At 43.7% G+C, this 19,656-nt stretch overlaps 2 protein-coding genes and 1 long non-coding RNA gene across 6 annotated transcripts; 2 read left to right on the top strand and 1 right to left on the bottom strand.

Annotated features, from left to right (window-relative positions):
* Positions 1 to 1,154: 1,154 nt before the first annotated feature.
* Positions 1,155 to 9,795, top strand: LOC6592195 (pyruvate dehydrogenase (acetyl-transferring) kinase, mitochondrial). 2 transcript variants are annotated; one of them, XM_002017729.2, is made up of 6 exons: positions 1,155 to 1,898; positions 6,939 to 7,146; positions 7,211 to 7,401; positions 7,466 to 8,040; positions 8,103 to 8,201; positions 9,474 to 9,795. In XM_002017729.2, exons 1-6 carry the CDS (start codon positions 1,775 to 1,777, stop codon positions 9,546 to 9,548), a joined length of 1,272 nt encoding a protein of 423 aa, XP_002017765.1. In that variant the 5' UTR covers positions 1,155 to 1,774; the 3' UTR covers positions 9,549 to 9,795. The 2 variants fall into 2 exon arrangements, with proteins under 2 accessions (XP_002017765.1, XP_026840825.1); XM_026985024.1 differs by lacking the exon at positions 9,474 to 9,795 and adding an exon at positions 9,303 to 9,428.
* A 537-nt stretch (positions 9,796 to 10,332) lies between these two features.
* Positions 10,333 to 16,378, bottom strand: LOC6592206 (PTB domain-containing adapter protein ced-6). 3 transcript variants are annotated; one of them, XM_002017730.2, is made up of 7 exons: positions 16,125 to 16,378; positions 12,175 to 12,492; positions 11,667 to 12,106; positions 11,355 to 11,599; positions 10,838 to 11,296; positions 10,643 to 10,773; positions 10,333 to 10,565 (listed from the first exon to the last, which is right to left on the bottom strand). In XM_002017730.2, exons 2-7 carry the CDS (start codon positions 12,457 to 12,459, stop codon positions 10,506 to 10,508), a joined length of 1,620 nt encoding a protein of 539 aa, XP_002017766.2. In that variant the 5' UTR covers positions 12,460 to 12,492; positions 16,125 to 16,378; the 3' UTR covers positions 10,333 to 10,505. The 3 variants fall into 3 exon arrangements, with proteins under 3 accessions (XP_002017766.2, XP_026841165.1, XP_026841166.1); XM_026985364.1 differs by lacking the exon at positions 16,125 to 16,378 and adding an exon at positions 15,426 to 15,484 and having other exon boundaries at positions 10,333 to 10,562; XM_026985365.1 differs by lacking the exon at positions 16,125 to 16,378 and adding an exon at positions 15,426 to 15,538 and having other exon boundaries at positions 10,334 to 10,565.
* Positions 12,499 to 13,292, top strand: LOC113565067. The gene is made up of 2 exons (XR_003408422.1): positions 12,499 to 12,976; positions 13,036 to 13,292. It is a non-coding gene; the product is annotated as an uncharacterized LOC113565067 (long non-coding RNA).
* Positions 16,379 to 19,656: the final 3,278 nt, after the last annotated feature.

The raw sequence follows: 19,656 nt of genomic DNA, 5'->3' as shown, positions 1-19,656 counted from the left end.
GAATTGCGGAAATGTGTTTCATCCCATGCTCTAATTAATGCAGAAACTAGTCAGTATCTATTTTAAACGATATTTTGCAATTAGTGGTCCTCTTACAGAGACAAAGAATCGCTACAGGGATCAGGTTTTATATACAAATAACTAATCAAATGCATGAATAGACCAAAAAAATGCAATCTAAAACAAGGCCTTTATTAATTACATTTGAAAGCAGCTTGGAAAACAGTATCTTTATATAATATTCACGAAATAGGGTATACAAACGCTCATACCCTGGTTGACAACAAATGAGTCTGCAAATACCAGCAACATTGACGTCACAACCTGCGACATTGAACATTTTTGATGAAATCGTGTTTTTGTCAAAATAAAAAACATGCAAGTACTTAAAAATAGTTAATCTTGATCAAAATTGATTCAGCTATCATATAAAATTGTCTGGGCAAAACTGAGAGATCTATATAGCTGGGAATATACGACGGAAGAAAGATTAACCAAGAATTAGTCGTCATAACCGGTTCACAACAATGAGTCCCATTCCACGCACACATACCCTGGGGGAATGGATGTTATAGAATTAAGAATATGTTTGTCATCGACGACTCCGTAGGTATCAGGATCGAGATAAATATACACAAGATACTAATAATGTACTTTAATATGTCTAAGGAATATCAATTTGAGAAAATTTGTTTATAAATCACGTTTGATCTACATGTAAAATTAGCGAAATAGGGTGTACAAAGAGCTATAGACGCATCATGTCTTTAAATACCAGCAACATTGCGACTGATTTTTTGTTGAACTATTTTGTTCAAACCTTTTTTTACAATAAATACAATAAAAGCAAAGACTAAAAACTAACCAATCTTGTAGAAAATTGATTCATCAATGAGCTAAAATTATGTGGGCACGGCTAAATGTTCTATATAGCTAGTAATATTCGTCGGAATATGAAAAACGAGGAATATGTAAAATATAACTTGAATTCGTCAGTATATTTACGGTATATTTTTTAAATGAGATGGTATGTTTTGGTATATTTCTGAGGGTCGGACCGTATATTTTAACATCCGCGGTCACACTGGTTTAACGTGTGGGGCTCGAATCCAACGTTGGGGCCCAGCTGTAGCCCACAAAATAGTCAATCGTGAGAAGTGTTCAGTACGCGCGCCGCACAATAAACATTGCAAATACCGTACAAAACATCTCTCCGCATCCCGCGCTTATAATTACTTTTATGGCGCATCAGCAGCAACAAAGACGACGCCCCACCACGGCCCCCACAGCCATCAAAAGCCATCAGCAGGAAAGCCGCAGCCACTGTATTAGCAGCTAACACTGGCACACATCATTGCGTTTAAACAAATATTTTGCCACCATTTTGCACCGTCTTGGAGCTAAAGCTCTCCATTGATTTATTGGACCAAGCAGAGGAAGTACCGCAAGACATTGCCAGCTGTTGTGAGAGCAGAGAGAAGGAGAACGAGAGAGAGAGAGAGAGAGAGGAAAGTGAATTTTTTGCCGGTCAACGTCCTGCGGTGAGGTGAAGGTGAGCGAAAGGACATTGCGCCTACATACCGGCTTCCCTCCCACGCGCTGAAACACAAACACTCTCACACACGCTCGGTGGTCTACATTGGGCAAAAACAAAGTTGTTAAAGATAAGCGAAGACCGGTAAACACCCACAACAGCGTAATCGGACTACGCGCCTCCCGCAACCGACAACCAGTAAACACTCACCCCCCCCCGCGAAGCAACAACACACACGATATGCGCCTGTTCCCGGTACGCCTCTCGGCCGCCTCGTCCTCGATGGCGAGCCTGACCAAAATGCTCGACTTCTACTCGGGCTTCAACCCATCGCCGCTATCCATCAAACAGTTTATGGACTTTGGTGAGTCTGATTAAATATTAATTATTCAATGTGATTTGTACAGGCTATAGTTTGACACGTTCTGCTTTGATCTTATCCGATTTCCCTTTCCGCCATTGCATAATCGATAAGCTACTGGCTCGCAAATGGAAAATGTGTATTGGAGGTGGAAAATGCCCTCAAAAGAGTATCAATCGGTAGATTGCGTCAGAATCATATATAGTATTTCCTCTATAGCACGAAATAAATATAAAACTGCACTTATGCTCGTAGACTTATACTTTTAGAGCTTACAGAAGCACAATTAAGAACAATTTGTTCGATTATCTCCAGAAATGATTCCTCTCAGAGGATTGACGCTACGCGGCTAAACTGCGCAACCTTCCCGTTATCTAATGCCCAATTGAATTTTCAATTAAGCAGCTTTTTTCCGTCCCAGCAAACTGTTGATTGTTTACGGGGGGAGCGGGCTTGGGAGAGAGCAGCTCAAACAATTGAATGCTCAGTTCTGTTCAATTCAACTCGGCCCCCGCTCCCGCCCCCGTCGCCTGTTGAACGGAACGGAAGTTGGAATGAGTCAAGTCGTTGTCTCTGAATATATAAACATGTTTTGGCAATGAAATTCTATATGAGTGCTGGGAAAACGGCTTTCCTGCCACCCCACCCCCACAAATTGGACGGCACGTGGCCTTCAATGACGTTTCAATGTCAGCCGACTCTGCTATCCCTGCACAATATTGTTACTCCCATCTAAGCCCCACCACAAACCTGCCCCAATAAGCGAAAGAGCCCAGAAAGCGCTCGAACACACTGACACACACACGCGCGCACACTCACACTGCGTCAGAGCCAGCAGCTGGAGTGCCTTTCATAGCATTCAGGCCTTGTACGCCTCGCGTGCTTAAGGTTCTTTCTACACTGTTCTTGGGGGCTCTGCTCTCTGCTGGCTACCGGCTGCTGCCTCGACATAAATGGCAACTGACTTGCACAGACACAATAGTTAAGCCAAGTGGCAAGTGGCTGGAAACTGAAAATAGCTAAAAGGAGGGCCCAAGCTGTGGAGTACGAGGCCTAAAATACCCTTGCAGATGGCACACATAAATTGAAATTGAGGGCAGAATATGTCATATTCTTGTTTTGTCGATTTTAATCAGACTAAAAGGTATTAAACTACTACTGGAAAAGTCTTCCAAGTCGTCTTCGCAGTCCCTCTGCTGCAAAAATTAAGGTGTTCTGGAACGTTGTGGCAAAATGATATTACCCTCCCTATGCAAGGGTATAAAAATATCTTTTGACGGGCCGAGGGCTTGGGTTGTTTTGGGTTCAGGATACTGTGCTATTATCATCTATATTTAGACTCAAACAAGAGGGTTTTTGTTTTTTTTTTAAACTCTTTTCGTTGGTATTCTTTTAAAGGCTTTGTTTGGACTGAATAAACCCCATGACAGGATTCCTTCCTTCCTTCTTCTTTCATAAATTATTAAGTACTCGTACAACAACGTAGGGGTCTCAGACCAACGGCCTTTCACTAGTAAAATAAATACCTAATGTGTGCCGCCTGGGCCCCACTTGAACTTTGATGCCAGGCGCCACAGATAAGGCCTGTTTTTGTTTCAATTTGTTTTTGTCGTCAACTGTACCCCGTACTTAATTGTTGTTTACTTTAATGGCTTTACTACCAGTGTCATATAATTTTGTTAATTTGTGCGGTATATCTATAGATTGGGTATTGTTATTAGTTTATGCCTGAATCACTAACTACTAACATAGTTAGTATACATGTACAATACATGTACGTTTACGTGTGATTCAGGTGAGCCATCGATTAGCGCCTACCGGGCCTGGGGGGCTCCGTTTTCGGTTTTCACGAGCCTGATCTAAGTGTACTGAAGCAGGTATGATCTTAGGGGCTCAATTTAGACAAGGGTACGAAAATTCACGTCTGCTGACGGGCCCCATTTACACTGCCCCTTTTTTGTAGAGGGAGGTGCTGTTTATAGTATTTTTTGTGGCTAATATCTGAAGATTAGCTTGTGCTATCAATGGAAAATCTTAACAAAAACATAGGTATATTATAATGGGGGCCCGATGCGGGTCTATCTATTGGCACGGCCCAAGTTGATCATGTGCCAATTTTGTGCGTGGGCAGCACAACATTTTTTCTGTGACAAAATACAATATTTTTTATATTTTTTGTCATGTGCTTAAACGTATAGGGTATACAAGGTATAATGGAAAAATTCTGATGGATCAGATCATACAATGACCGTATTGGGCAAAGTCCAGGACTCTGTCGGCTCTTCTTAACCCACCCACAATTTGGACTTTGTTTTGGCCAGACCCAAAGACCACACATATCTCTCGGCTAGGACTTTGAACATGCCAGAGAAAAAATAGCGAAAATACATAAACAGCAGACGTCAACAGTTACCGAAAAAGTGGAAAGAACCGCAAAGACGTAGACGCTTCCACACGCGCCGCATTTTGTTCGGTCCGTGGCGAATGTGATTCAAGTATACTCGAAAGAGGATGGGGGGGAGAGGACAGAGAAGGATAGGGAGAGGGGGCTCACACAAAATTGATCCAAATTGAATGCGGAATGACGATGATGATGAGTAGGAGCTGATGCAATAGATGATAGGGATTATAAGGCAAAATAAGTGTTTAGAAGGCGCTGTGGAACAGCTGTTGAGAGGGGGCAGAGTGCAAGCGCGAGATGTGTCGTCCTCAGCTGTGCTAACAAGTTGCTTTCTTCCTCCATTCCTAATGTAATTGCATTTATCGGATTGGTAAAGTGTCAAGGGGGGAAGTGGGTGGAAAGCAGGGACAAATGGAATTGCATTCCTTAACGTAATTTCTTCTATTGCGTTCCGAGCGAAGGACGAACATCCGTTTTAATAATTAAATGCGCCACTTGCGATAGAATTCCATCAAAGCAACGACTTTTCTAACCGATAATGCGAGATTCAATTTAAGCTTAATTTCAATTCCATTCAATTCCACCTGGACTGAATGCGTGTGGTGCTAAGCTTTCAATTTACCGTTGCCAACACGCAACCATTTCTCGAGTGGGAAGCTTCTGATTTGTATGGCGGCACTCTGGACTGCGGTAATTATCCAAGTGTGCATTCATATAGTATCAATGATTAGTTCGCTTAATACGTTTTCGATTTATCGCCAATGAAAGTGAGGGCGAGGCGGTCTTATCATCGGCACTGAAGTGAGCGATTCATCAAAGTGTTGGCCAGTGCCCAGACGGAGCAGACAACCCGATCGAGGGAGCTTTGTCTGGTGTTTTCTTTGGCTTTGACGACAACAATCAAGAACGTGTTAAAGATTACAGGCCAGCAGATACAGATATAGAAGGCTAAAAACAAACAAACAACTCAGATGGTGGGAGAAATAGCTCACCGCAAACAAACATCTACGAAAGAGAGCGGAGAAATATGGCAAACAAGCAAACAAAAACAATTCAACGAAAAGCTTTATTTTGAGGTCATATCAGCAATCGGTAACTAGAGGGGCAGACTAGTGGAAGCGAGGGGAGTGTGCGCGTGTGTTCGCTCGCTCTCCAACACAACTTTTTTTTCTCTCTCTCTCTCTCTTGTTGTGAATCTCGCCCCCTCTGCCAGAGGTTCTGGCAGCTTCTGGCAGGTTCTTTCAAGTGGAATCTTACTTTGTTTTTTCTACTCTCTGAACAGAGAGTACATTGAATTTTACGAGATGTTTGCCATATCCATAGATCAGCCTCCATCGATAAATATGATCAAAATCGAGCGCCTACTAGAGCATCTAGAGCATTGGCCCCCTAATCTAGCCGGTTTCTTGTTGTTTCCGATTTGATTTTCGGCCCTGTCCATCAGGTTATCGCCTCTCTTTCCGTATTTCTCAGCTAACGATTAGTAACTCTTTTTATTGATTCTGTTTTGTTGGCCCCTTCGTTACAATTGCCTCATAAACGGGGCGGCTCGAGTCCAATTTATGCTTTATACCCATATGTGTGTATATCCAATCTTATATAGTATATCCTTTGTTTTGTTTTCGCTTCGTGACTGGAATTTCAATTAACTGCGACTAATTTTCTGAAAGTGCCCCTCACCCTCCCACCTTTTGGGGTAATTATCAGTATAAATTTTGTGGACTCGGCGGCATAATAATCATTAATGAAACGAAAATACCAAATTGCAGTACAAAAACCTGCCCACAGAAATGGGGGCGTGTTTGACTGGCAGCCGGTCAAGGCCCACGCCCAGGCCCAGGCCCCTTCGATGAGTTCGTTTCGGTGGAACGTTATCAGTCGTCTGTACGTGCGCCACAATCGGCTGTTTCTTTCGTTTCTTTTTGTTACGAAACTGTTGACAATGGACAAACAAGGAGAAACAGAGAGACACACACACACAATCACGCACACAGAGAGAGATACAAAATTGAAAACAAATAAGCGCAAAAGCGAATGCAAAAAACTTGACGGGGGCAAAGTTTTCTGGGGTTTATTTTGTTAATTTCTTCTGCCTCAAGAGCTTTGAACTTAGGAGGCGCTGACACCATACATATACTATATGTATGTACATACATATGTTTGGATTAGTATATTTGTACCCAAATTGTACGAGTATTTAGCTCAAGTACATTCGAGGACTTTGATGATTTATTCAATTGTTTTTAAGTTCAGTCTGAGAACTGAACTCAATTTTTTCTATACGATAAAGTCTTAACCCGGTTCAAGGGTAATACTTTTTAGTACAATAGAAAAGGGATTCCAATTTGAAAGACTATAATAGTTAGGGAATAATTTATATACATATGTATGTATGTACAGTAAAAAATACTGAATAATGTACATATATGTAAATAGCTTATAAATACTATGTATCTTATAGACTGATTGCTCGTTTCGTCTCGACGTGATAGACATAGACTGAGGCTCGTGATCGATGCATTTCAGGCGTGACTGCATTGATAAGCCTTCGTCAAACTAATCTAGAGAAACCAATACTTAAAACTAACTAATATAGATCTCTCCCATTTCTAATCGCAATTCTTGTTTACTTTCCCAATTAGGGCAAAATGCGTGCGAGAAAAAGTCGTACATATTTCTGCGAAAGGAGCTGCCGGTGCGATTGGCCAACATCATGAAGGAGATTGCCCTGCTGCCGGACAATCTGCTGCACACCAGATCCGTCAGCGAGGTGAGCTCCTGGTACGTGAAGAGCTTCGAGGAGGTGCTGGAGTACGAGAAGGCCGATCCCACACACGACAATTTGCACAAGTGAGTCAACAGAGCTTCGAATCGATGCAGGCAATGATTTTAATGGCCTGACTGGCTTTTACAGGTTTGTGCATCATCTGGATCTCATTAGGAATCGGCACAACGATGTGGTGCAGACGATGGCACAGGGCGTCATTGAAATGAAGGAGAACGAGGGCGGCACGGTAGATGCGCCCACCGAGAGCTCTATACAGTACTTTCTCGATCGGCTGTACATGTCGCGCATCAGCATCCGGATGCTGATCAATCAGCACAGTGAGTAGTCGAGGTCTCCCTCAAGATGATCGATCCACTCAGCCATATCCATCCATTTCCGCAGCTCTGCTCTTTGGAGCGAATCCCCACTCGGGTGGTCGGCACATCGGCTGCCTGGACCCAGCCTGTGACTTGTCGGACGTGGTGCGCGATGCGTATGAGAACGCCCGCTTCCTCTGTGATCAATATTATCTGACGAGCCCCGCGCTGGAAATCCAGGAGTATTGCCGTGAGCCAGAGGGCAACCTGCCCATCCGCACTGTCTACGTGCCCTCGCATTTGTATTACATGCTCTTCGAGCTCTTCAAGAACTCCATGAGAGCTGTGGTGGAGCACCACAATAATGACAACTGCGACACCCTGCCGCCCCTCAAGGTTGCCATCTGCCGCGGCCAGGAAGACATCTGCGTGAAGATCTCCGATCAGGGTGGCGGCATTCCGCGCTCCCAAACTGACCAGCTTTTCAAGTACATGTACAGCACGGCTCCGCAGCCATCCAAGTCGGATCTGCACACGGTTCCTTTGGCCGGCTATGGGTACGGTCTGCCTATATCGCGGCTCTACGCTCGCTACTTCCATGGCGACATAGTGCTGCTCTCGTGCGAGGGCTTCGGCACGGATGCCATAATCTACCTAAAGGTTTGTACAGGATCCTTGTTCTTGTCGAATGTATACTTAAAAAATCTGTATTTTATTGTCAGGCTCTGTCCGATGAGGCCAACGAGCTGCTGCCCATCTTCAACAAGACGAGCTCCAAGTTCTATCGCGCCACGGTGCCTACGGGCGACTGGTCCAATCAGGTAAAATACGCTAAAAAGAAGAAGACGAGCGCCGTCGTCAGCCAATAGGCGCGTGAGAATGCCAAAAGAAACCGCCTGGCTGTGTAAAGAGTTTGCCCCAATCCCGCATCAATCCAGTCCAATCAAAACCAAACCAAACCGAACCGAACCGAACCCAGCAAGCACCCGCAATCGCCTCCAATCCCAGACCCTATCAAGTGAAAAGTGTTTATTTATTCTGTATGTTAATGTTAATGTTAAATACGACTTTTGTTTGTATGTGCCACACCAACCACGTCCCCACCTTTCCCCCAATTGTAATTTTAAACTTTTAATCAGTTTTTGTCATTTAACATTTGACATTCCACAAACATTTGAAACACTCCGAAGCGGGGCCCAAGTTCTGTTTGTTTTTCGAGGCGACGATTGGAGCGGCTACGGCTAAATTGGCTTTAATAATTACGTTTTTAGCAATTAAACACGATCTACAAACATATTTATATATACACTACATATATACACACACACACACACTCAAACAGCAACAGATGTTTTGAGAAAATTTATGAAAGTAGCTATGTATAATTTGTGGATTTTATTTAGGCTAGAGCCCCAAAACTGCATGCAATAACAAACCACACAATACATTTCTCTTTTTGAGCACACTATTTAAATTTATATATTAAGTGATGAAAGTTTTAAGCAAATAAACTGTTGAAATTATATTTACACACAAAAAAAAGCAACAAACAAAAAAACACCGATTCTTTATATTTCTGTTTTTATTCATTATTTTTGGTTTATTATGGACTAAATGATACAGCCCCTAGCCACCATAGGATAGCTGTATGATATTATGGGTTCATGTTGATTATATTTGAGATTATTGTAAGGTTTCCGAATATAATAGACAGTCGGGAAATGCCATTTCCGGAAACTATTCCGCAGTTCACATGCATTTGTCCCATCTTAATTAACTCCCGTCTTTCATTATTTCCCTTAATAACAACTTGTTCCGAACTAAAGCCTTTGTCTGCTTTGATTTTGTTTAATCTGATTTCGTTTTTTAGTTTACCTATACTCTATTTATTTTTCTGCTCTCTAATGATTTATTTCTTTTAGAACTTTTCCAATCGGTGGCGGTATATATATGGTTTCTTAAAAAATCTATAAGAATGCTTGGAATCAAACCACAACCGAACTATATGGCCGGTTTTGTTTCATTTAGAACACCCTTCTGCCTGCCCTTAGGATCAATATTCGTTGGCCTTATGAAACTCTCTGATTTTCTAGAGCTCCGATATGAATGCCCGACAGCTGTCGGCCACCACACCAAAACGCTACAACGACTTGGTCCAGGATGCCTAAGACCGATTCCGCGCACGCAACTGCTAACTGCTACTCAGGTTAAGGACTTACATATGACGATTCAGGAACAACAGCAACAGTTGGATATACAAGGACACACATCACTAGCTCTAGACAAAGACATTCCCAAACAGCAGAAGTCGCCACTCGTATTCATGGCAGCAACGTTAGTGAACTAAGTTTTCGTGTTGTTATTGAAAATGAAAAACGATGGTAGAAATACATAATGCTAATTGTTAAAGATCAACTGGCGACGCGATGGTGTTTTCTTTTAGGCACTACATTTTATTCTTTACATACACAATAATAATAATAATAATAATTTTCTATATTGCATCGATAACATTAAATATTGTTCATTTTGCTGGTGGTGCTATACAATAATCGGTTCTCATTCGTTTTGGGCTTCTCTTTACAATTATTTTATACAAGTTCTCACATTTAGTTTTAGTTTTGTTTAGCATTGTTTTTTTTTGTTTTTTCTCACATTATCACTTGTTAACATTGTTCGTTCGACATTCATTTAGACTATTTTCAGACAACAGCAACAAATTGGATGATGTTTAAACAAAGAGTGCATTACATTATGGATTGCTGTTGTTCTTTGATTTCCTTTGATCTCGATCCGATCTCAGATAATAATCATATGTATTTATAATTACAATAATAATAGTGGGGGAATCATCATAATAATATGCAATATAAAATCGACAAAAAATCAATGATAATAAATACAATACAATACAATACAATAGAATAGAATATATATATAAACAATAATACACATTCATTCAATAATTCGAATTGCAATTGGAATGCGTGCGATTTGGAGAAACGTCGGGGGAAAACGTTCAAACGGATAAAGGATAACGTTTAACGGATAGATATCCATACAGTGGGATGAATCTGAAAATTGCTTTCCCAGCTGAAATGGCCTTGATAGCACTTCCTTGATATCTACTTTCGCAGGGGATCCAAGCTCTCCAGCGAAAAGTCATCGATGTTCAGCTGATTCTGCTGTAAAATGGGAGGAGTAAAACATTTCCATATGAATTTCGTATCTTGCGATGGGTTGTGGTATATCAGGGACTCACCTTAAAGATGGTCGGACCATTGCTCATCTCGAAAGGATCCGAGCCGAATAGATCTGTGTTGCCATTCAGCCCATTGCTCGTTGTCACCGACGTGCTGCGTCTGGGTGCAGCAATCTTTGGCGGCGGCGCCACTGCAATGACAAAATAACCAACCATTATCAATGACACTTTAGCTTATGGAATATTTCAACCTACATAGAGGCGGCGTTATGTTCAGCTCGCTGGAGAAGCCACTGCTGTTTATGCTGATGCTGTTGCTGCTGTTGATCAATAAGCTGCTATTGGTAATGTTGTTGTTGGTGCTGTTGCTGTTGGTGTTGGTGTTGTTGTTCTGCAACTTGTGATCGTTGTTGTTGAAGAAGAGCTGCTGGCCAAAGCTCTTGGGTGGCTCGAAGCCAAACAGATCATTGCTGATGGCATTGCGGCCATTGCTGCCATTGTCCTGGGTGGCCTCTTCGGCACGTGGATCAAAATCGCTGTCCGAATCGGAGTTCAGCAGCAGCTCATCCATCTTCTGGCTGTTGCTCTTGCCGCTGATGCTGATCTGACTCGACAGAGTGTTCCGCGGCGGCACAATGGGCAAGAAGGAGCTGGGCGACGCTGAGTGGACCGAGGCCGTCGTGGAAATGGTGTCAATCAGCAGCTTATCCTCATCTGCAATACAGTTGGGCAATCAATTGAAAGGATACCGCCACATTTGATTTAATCTTACCCAGCTTGCCGTTGCTCAGGGCCTCGCCGCTGGCATCGATTCCATTCTGCAGCTCATTGGTGGGTGGCGCCTCCAGAATGTCCTTGATGCCCAGTTTAAAGAGCATGGCATCCAGCTCGGCCTTTGGCAATTTTGCGGACAATTCGCTTAGTCGCTCCTTATACTGGTTAACTGTTTGCTGCAGATGATTGATCTGCTGTTGCGCCTTGCTCAGATTTGTCTTCTCGGTGCTGTCCATGTACTTTCTATAGTCAAAAACAAATCTCAGTTCAGTTGAAGCTAACTATTTCAAGCTAATTGCTCTCCCCTCACCTGTAGGCCAAATCAAAGGCTTGGCCAATGGTCAGCGTTATGTCCGAGGCCAATTTGTTCGAAATAAAGACAAAGCACTCGTGGGTCTCCTCGGTTTTGGGGCTGCCGTTGCCGCTGCCATTGGTATGGCCATTCGTCGTTATCGTCGTCTCGCCCTCCCGCGTCTTGACCGTCTTGGCAATGAAGCTGAAGAACTTCTTGACACCCTTCTCGTCCGCACAATACGAGATATTGTACAGCGGGAACTGGTGCAGAATCTTGTGGGTGCGCGGCTCCTGGATGGCCACCCCCTTGATGCTGATTGTTATCTCGAGCTTCGTGAACTTCTCCTGGGTGCCCGTGGCCGCCTTCTTCATTTGCTGGGCAAACTGTAGCTTCCGTATGGCTTCCTTGACCACCTCGATGCCCTTGGGCTGGTCCACGCTCAGGTTACCAAAGAACTGCGCCAAATAGAGGGACAGAGAGACAATGGCTGGGTCGTCACACTTGCATCTCGGATCACACTCACCTTGACTAGATAGACCGCATGTCCGCTGATGAGCTGCTCGGGCGTATGCAGCCAGTTGCGCTTGCCGCTCTTTGACTCGCTCTTGGAGTCGCCACCGTTGCTGCTGCCGCCGCCGCTGGTGTTGTTGCCGCTGCTGATGTTACCCTCGTTGGCCGAGTCCTTGTCCTTGTCCTGCTGTAGCTGTTTGTTGTTATTCTGCTTATTCCAGAACTTCAGCTGCGCCATCTTGGCAGCCGTTTTGCTGCCCCCGGTGCTCCCACTGCTGTTTGCTGGCTGATAAGGCATCGTCGTCGTTGGCGTCTTCTTTGTCTTTCGAGGCTGCAATCGGAATCGGAATTTAAATGAGAAATGAGATTCAATTTGAACTTTGGCCAGCGGGGTTTTTCCCCATTCATCCCATCCAACCCATCAATCCCTCTCTGATTGCAAATACAAATGAATTCCAGCTGTCGCCAGAGCTGGATGCTGGCTGCTGTATTGCTATACTGCTAATTATTGTTATACAACCAACTGAATCTAAATGTATTCTTTTGGCTAATTGCAAATCGTGTTCGCGGTACACACAGAGACAGAGAGACAGAGAGAACCCTCTAGGGGGTACTGAGAGGCTGAGAAAGACACGACGGGGTGGGAGGTAGCTGTGGTTCAGGTGCAGCCTCATGTAAGCCAATCCCCACACTGTCATCTACGTCAGCGGCAAACCTGTTGCTGGGAGGCACTACCAGGCAGCAGGCAGCAGCTATCAGCCATCAGCTGTCGCCATCATTGCACTTGGACCTGGATATAACCCATATATACATATGTAGGTACATGAGTACTTGTACTGTGTTTGTACAGTGCGTTTCAGCATATGCGTTTTAGTTTTAGTCACAGAATGAGGTCACGGATCGCCACCATTCGATGGCTCCGAAGTGAGAACGCTTTGGGATATCTTTTGTTATTGAATATGGATGCTAATCGCCGTGAGTCATGAACTGGCTGGCAATCACGTGAAAGCGTATGGCTTCTACTAAAATGTTAATTTGAAATGTGTCGAATATAATTATTATGAAGCCCGAGGGGATTTATGCATTAATTTCCGAGAAGAAGAATAATAATAAAGGTCCATTTCAATTGAATCTTTTTTGTAGAATTATTTCCGGTTTATCGGAGAGTACTCGTAAAATTTAATGATTGATTTTTGAATTAAAACGAGAATGGAATGGAATATCTATTTTTTTACTGTCGTAACTTTTCCCACAGCCATATGGGTTGTCGTACAGTGTCGAAACGCACTGTCCGCACGTACAGGTAAGTACATTTGGACGTCATTGTGTCTGACACCGCCAAGACAGACAATAAGACAAAAGTTTCTCAGGAAAAAAAGCAACCCAACCAAAATTAGAACAAAGTCGCCAAGCTGGCTTTTGGATCAAAGTCACACCTTGGGGACGGACGCGGGACCTTTTGTGGGTTCTCTCGTGCAATTCTCACATTTCGTGCCGTCTCATAATTAAGAAAAATCTTGCAAAATTTAATGAGGCTTTGGTTGTTTTTGTTTTTTTTCTGTGATTGTTTCATGCAAGCTCACATTCGGTTGTGTGTGTGTGTACACATGTATTTCTTAAGTTTGATTTATTTTGGAGTTGCCAGCGGCATTGAGGAGGGGCAGGCAGAGCAGAGTGTGGATAGCGCTGGTGGCATTAGGCAATCGCACAAAAGCGAAAGCTAAATTGGCCAAAAACGGACAGAGACGACTACGACTGAGACTGCGGCTCTACGATGACGACAGCGACAGCGACCGACCGATGGCGGGCTATAAAATACAAAAATTCGAAAATAGCACAGCGCCACTGTAAAAACAAAACGATTTGAATCGAATCGAGTACCGGGGGCACCCTGTGTGGAGGCAATTATGGGGAGAGGCACACCGCACACAAAAAATTAACCAAACAACTAAACAGCAGCAACATTTTCAAACGACGTACAAAAGATAATGTCGACAACTAAACCGCAAAAGCATACATACACACAGATATGTACTTATCTACACACACAATCTACAAGTGTACAAATTTACATATACTATATTTAAGAGATGTCGCGGAAGTCGTTCTCGACGTCGCACTTGTAGATGCTGCTGATGCTGCTCCTCCCCGCCACCACATCAATCCTTCCCGTCCCGCATCATTTGGAATGCAGACAGCGTAGGCAAAACACAAAAATAAAAACACATCAATAAGTGAGTGCTGGAATGAGCTGAATTGCTGCTGCTGATAATGTAACAAGAGCTGCTTGACACTAATCCCCCACATTTATGGGGATACATTACAGAATGGGAAATGCTCGGTGCAACAATGAGCTCCAAATTGTCAAGACTGTCTAAATGCCTGACAAATCCAATTCCAAGTCAAATTTTAACTAATTTCCGCAATTCTAATTCCCTTTTATCCCATATTTCTAAGAAAGCTAGATTTAAGTTTCAAAAAGCTATGCAGTCATCACTGGATACCGCAGAGGGAGATTAGACGAACGGCAGAGAGTCGTTAAGTACATCCAATATGTAAATGGCGGTACGAGAATATGCCCGAACATGCTCTGAAGTGGGGGCAGTGGGGAGTGGGGAGCGGGGCGAACGGCGGCAGGTGGAGGCGGTTTGTACTCAGATCCAAGTGGACCTGCGCTGTGCACTGACTGTGAAATGATTGTGAACCATTTTCGTTTCTCTCCAGCGTTTCAATCGTTTGTCAGTCATATATTTTATACCCAGCTCTCTGCTGACGTCGTGTTTCCCTGTGTTTATGGGTATTTTCTTTCCTTCCCTGCTGAGCAGACACTTTCTTTGGAGATGGGCAACACACACTGGTGGCACAAGCACGCTTCACTCTTCAACAGGTGTGTGCTTTTGGTGGACAGCGACTGTAGAGCATTGCACAAGGCCAGTCAGCCAGTCAGGCAGCCAGCCAGCAGAAACAACAAACAGAAGAGAGCGGCTTTTTTATGGCAAACTTTCATAATTAGCAGAAGGGGGAAGCGGGGTGGGCTCTGCGTGATGTTTGCTTTTGTGCGTGACTATTTGTTTGCGGCAATTACGGGAATGTGTTGCAAGATGGCCATGCAGAAAACACACACAAGAGATTTCATTGAGCAGCACACTGACACACAAATGCTAATTTTTTAATGCCCATTGTATTTGGAGACTCAGTACATGGGCACTTTTGCTTTTCTTTTTACAGTTAACCGCAGCATCAGATCAGCCACAACACGCATACCGTAAATCCCGACAGTCGGCGAGGAGGAGAGAGGCGAGGAGCACAGTTACAAAAGTGTTTCACCGCTATTTCTAGAGCGCCACGGCGCCAATCACATACGTACACGACGGGAGACAGCTGCGGACTACACAACAAAAAAGCCCAGCTCCAACTTTTTCAAGTCGTTTCGTTTAATTCACTTGCACTCGCACACACACACACTCTCAAAAAGGGGGGAACGTGGTACAACTATATAAGGTAAGGTCATACCACGACATAAGCATCCAAACCAACGCTACTAAGCGAGGCCGCCTTACCTTATAATGGTATACCATGGGGGAGAGCAAAAGAGAGCCAGTGAGATAAACAATTGTTCAGATGAGATTATGGAGAAATACTGTGAGAGAAACAGGGAGCAGATGAGTGATTGTTTTTTTTGTTGTAGTTTTAATGGTTTTAAGTACCTTTAAACAAATTTCAAGCCAAACAAAGACATCAGTATTGCACTCTGCAGTCTCTCGCTCTCCAGGTCTCTCTTCCACCCACTCACTGATCGGGCGCTCTCTCTTCTCTCTTTTTCTCTCATGACCTGCCTTTCGTTAATGACTCTGCAGAAAATGACGTGTAAGACAAACAAACGTTTAATTTTTTGCAGGCACAAAATCCCAGGGAAATTTATCTTTTGAGCGCGGATTTAGTTGCTGGTAATAGCACACTTACTTTAGTTACTTGTTAAACAATTTTCGCTAGTTTCACTCGTTTAAAATCTGGAAATCTTGGTTTCGTTATGGTTTGCCTTGTCCGTTGATTGAAGAAATTAGTGCAATTGATGCGATGATGGTGCTCTGCGGCGGCACAGATTTTTATAGTTACACGCGACGGACGCTCACGGCGAGGGCAAGGATGCTGCGGGATGCTGGAAAGGTGGCTGGCAAGGCAGGCAATAAGGTGCGGCGACGCAGGCGGCTTGTCGACTCTTTGTAATTCAAAAAAATACAGTTTAGTTTTTGCGCGCGCTCTCTAGTCGCTGTCCCTCTCCTCTCATTTTTTTCTATTAGCGAACGAACTGCGCAAATTTACGATAACAGCAGCCGCAGCAGCAACAGCAACAACAACCACCTCTACTACAACAACCATGCGATGTGGAATATCCTCAGCACCTTCACGGTCCGATGGTTTGTTTTCGATCGCGCCGTCTGCCAAGAGACTGCGGGACTTGATTTGACCAAAATACTTACGGGGCTCTTTCGCTTTGCACCGATATGGCTTGCCAGGGCTGCACACCGCTGGCTCTCCTCGGGCACGAAAGACTTGCGTGCAGCTTACCACCCAGAGAACCCAGATCAAAGCACTAGTCGTTTTTACCATGAGAGCGGATCGTTTTAAACCAGCCCTGGTAGGCAATGTAAAACTAGTTATTGAGCCAGAGGATAGGCTAGGTGTTCCATCAAATGCTCTACATCGAATGGAACTTGGATGATGGGCATTGAAGCCTGCTGTTCCTTTTTAAATAAGGTATTCCCCATTCCATATTTTATTTTATTTAAATCCATTACGAAGGAGGAAATTATATGTAATGCGTAAACTAGAGATAAAAGACCCTCTGCAGATCAAATATACAAACATATGCACGCACATACATATGTATGCACATACCCACCAGTTTCCAGCGTAGGAGATTAAGCGTAGTTTTCTCTTTTGTGGTCGGAGTTGCGGACTCACTCACACACACAGCCACAGCTTCGAGCGAACATATGTCCGCCTAGGTGTGTGTATGTGTGGTTATTTCTGCTTGTTTACCTGTTGCTGCTCCTCAATTGTTTTTACATTTAGCCAGAAAAATGTTTTCCTTCCACAATTGCAAGAACATATGGACCCAACTCCAGATCCTCTATTTAAATGGTTTCGACAAATTAAAATTACAACGACAGGTGGGCACAATTAGGAATGCACAAATAACACACACAAACAAACAGAAATGACAGTCTACATTAGTATTTATGTGCATATGTATATATGTGTATGTAACTTTAGCTCGACGCAAAGACAAAGACCAGGCTCAAAGACAATATTGTCGTTGTTATTGCTGCTGCTGGCAGCCGCAAAAGAAGAAGAAGCAACACAAAAGCAAGAAAGTGAAGACAAGCTTTCTGAGCCGAAGCTTTATATACACTTTTGATTGATCTCTCCGATGGCTTTTATATAAAAAATAACCACACGATTCGAATGATTTGTTTAGATTATTTACCGGCTGTTGATGCTGTCCATAAGCATGGTAAACAACTGCCCAAAATAATAGAACTTCTTTCTAGGGTATAAAAATATTTATTTTCGTGATACGTAATTTCTGGTGCTGTTTGATCGGTTGGAATTGCAATGGAACTGGTTTCCTCAGTCAACCGTATAATGTACGACGAGAGGATTTTGATTATTTGTTAGCCATATAGTTATCTATCGCTGTAGCTTTTGTTGCCGCTGCTCTTGCTATTGTTTTGTTGCATGCCGTGCATTTTTCCAGCACACATTTTTCCTTTTCTACGTTTTGCCACATTTTGACTGCTGTTGGGTTAAGGCTCCCCCAAAAACCGGCTTCATATGCAAGAGTGTGCGTACTTGTGCCTGTGTGTGTGTGCCAACGGCATCCAACTGCAGTCGGCGGCGGAGTACGGAGTAATGTAATGGAGCTGAGAGCAATGGAGCAGGCACGGTGGAACGGGTGTCATTTCAGAATGGAAATGTAGCCAACAAAAATTATACGATCTGGGCAATGTCGAAATTTTCTGCAGATTTCTAAAGCCAAGGCCCTCCATGTTCGTTCTAGGAAATGATCTCCACCTGCTTGTCTTCTCTCCCACTGTGCGCTCTCCTGGTCTTACATGGCCTGTGTCTTATCGCCTCCATCTACATACCTGCGATTTTTGCACTGATTCACACACTCTCTCATACTACTCTCTCTCTCTCTCTCTCTCTCTAACTCTATTACTCTCAAGCTGAACGCATTACAAAAAAAGCAACAACTACACACATACCTATTGGCCATTTACAGTTAGAGGCCGCTCACTGCGATGTGGCTGCTGCAGCTACTGATTTTATTGGTATTTTCTCTCTCGCTGCATTTTTATTACCAGTTGCCTTTCCGCCGGCCAAAAAAAAACCTGCATTTTGTTTTCATTGAGCTATTTCCTAACTCTGTTGCCATAGTTCACAAGGTGACTCAGATCCTGATCATGTGGGGGCGTCCATCTCCATCCCGTACACCATACGCCCCCTGAAAAGAATGTGAGATTATTGGTATAATTAATATATGGATATTTCATATTGCAATTGCATTTTGATTGGCGTGTTTTTATTTTCATTATCTTCGCCCGCCGTCGCCAAGGGGGCGTTGACAGCGTCTCGGCCCTCTCCGTAGGGGGTGTTGGTCTGGAGGGGATTCGCGGGGATCCGCTTTGTTTTAAATCAAGTTTCGTCGCGCATGACTTTATCTCTGCTTCGTTTTCATCATCGTCTCTCTGTTTTCGTCTTTGGCGACGAGTTCAAAGGCCCAATTAACCAAATAAATGCATAAAACCAGAAAAAGTCATTGCGATCCGTCTTGGAGCGGGAGGTGTGGTGTGGCGGAGCTGATACCCGGTACTCGCTGTATACAAGGGTAGGCAGAACCCTTCGGAGTCTAAAAGAGAAGCAAGAAAGCTCTGGTATCCAGAATTTATAGATATGGGAGTGTGACTAAGTTCTATTTAAAATAAATTCCTATCGTTACCAGAGCTTATCGCTCTAAATTTAAGAGGTATCCAACAGTCGAGTACTGATTTTTTATAGATCAGATTATTTTTGTGGCAAAATGTCATTAAATGGTATTGTAAATATTTGTGTGCAGCGATCAAATGGCAGCCGAAGCCAGTTACCAGCAATTCTTTCGGGTCTGGCTGGTAGAAACGTGCTGGTATTTTTCAATACCGCAGCAATCATTGGAATTGTGAGCTTGAGCCTGCCCTGCCTGCCTGGCCGGGCGGAGTGGCAGATACAGCCCCGTGTCATCAGCATAATTTACGTGCCGATGCTCGAGCGGAGGGACAGTCACGTTTTCGATTCACGCTTAATTCCAAATGCGGCTCTTATCATACGTAAGAAGACGAGTGAGGCGAGACGAGAGGCACCCTGTGCTGACAAACGAAACGATCTCTGGCGCGCTTTAGCATTGATGGAGCTTGCTTATCAGTACCCGCCACCCTGAACGCCCCTTACTCAT

The sequence above is a fragment of the Drosophila persimilis genome, unplaced genomic scaffold, assembly GCF_003286085.1.
Source record: "Drosophila persimilis strain 14011-0111.01,24,50 unplaced genomic scaffold, DperRS2 tig00000002-arrow-pilon, whole genome shotgun sequence".
Taxonomy (NCBI): domain Eukaryota; kingdom Metazoa; phylum Arthropoda; class Insecta; order Diptera; family Drosophilidae; genus Drosophila; species Drosophila persimilis.
This window is presented reverse-complemented; position numbering and strand designations above follow the sequence as displayed.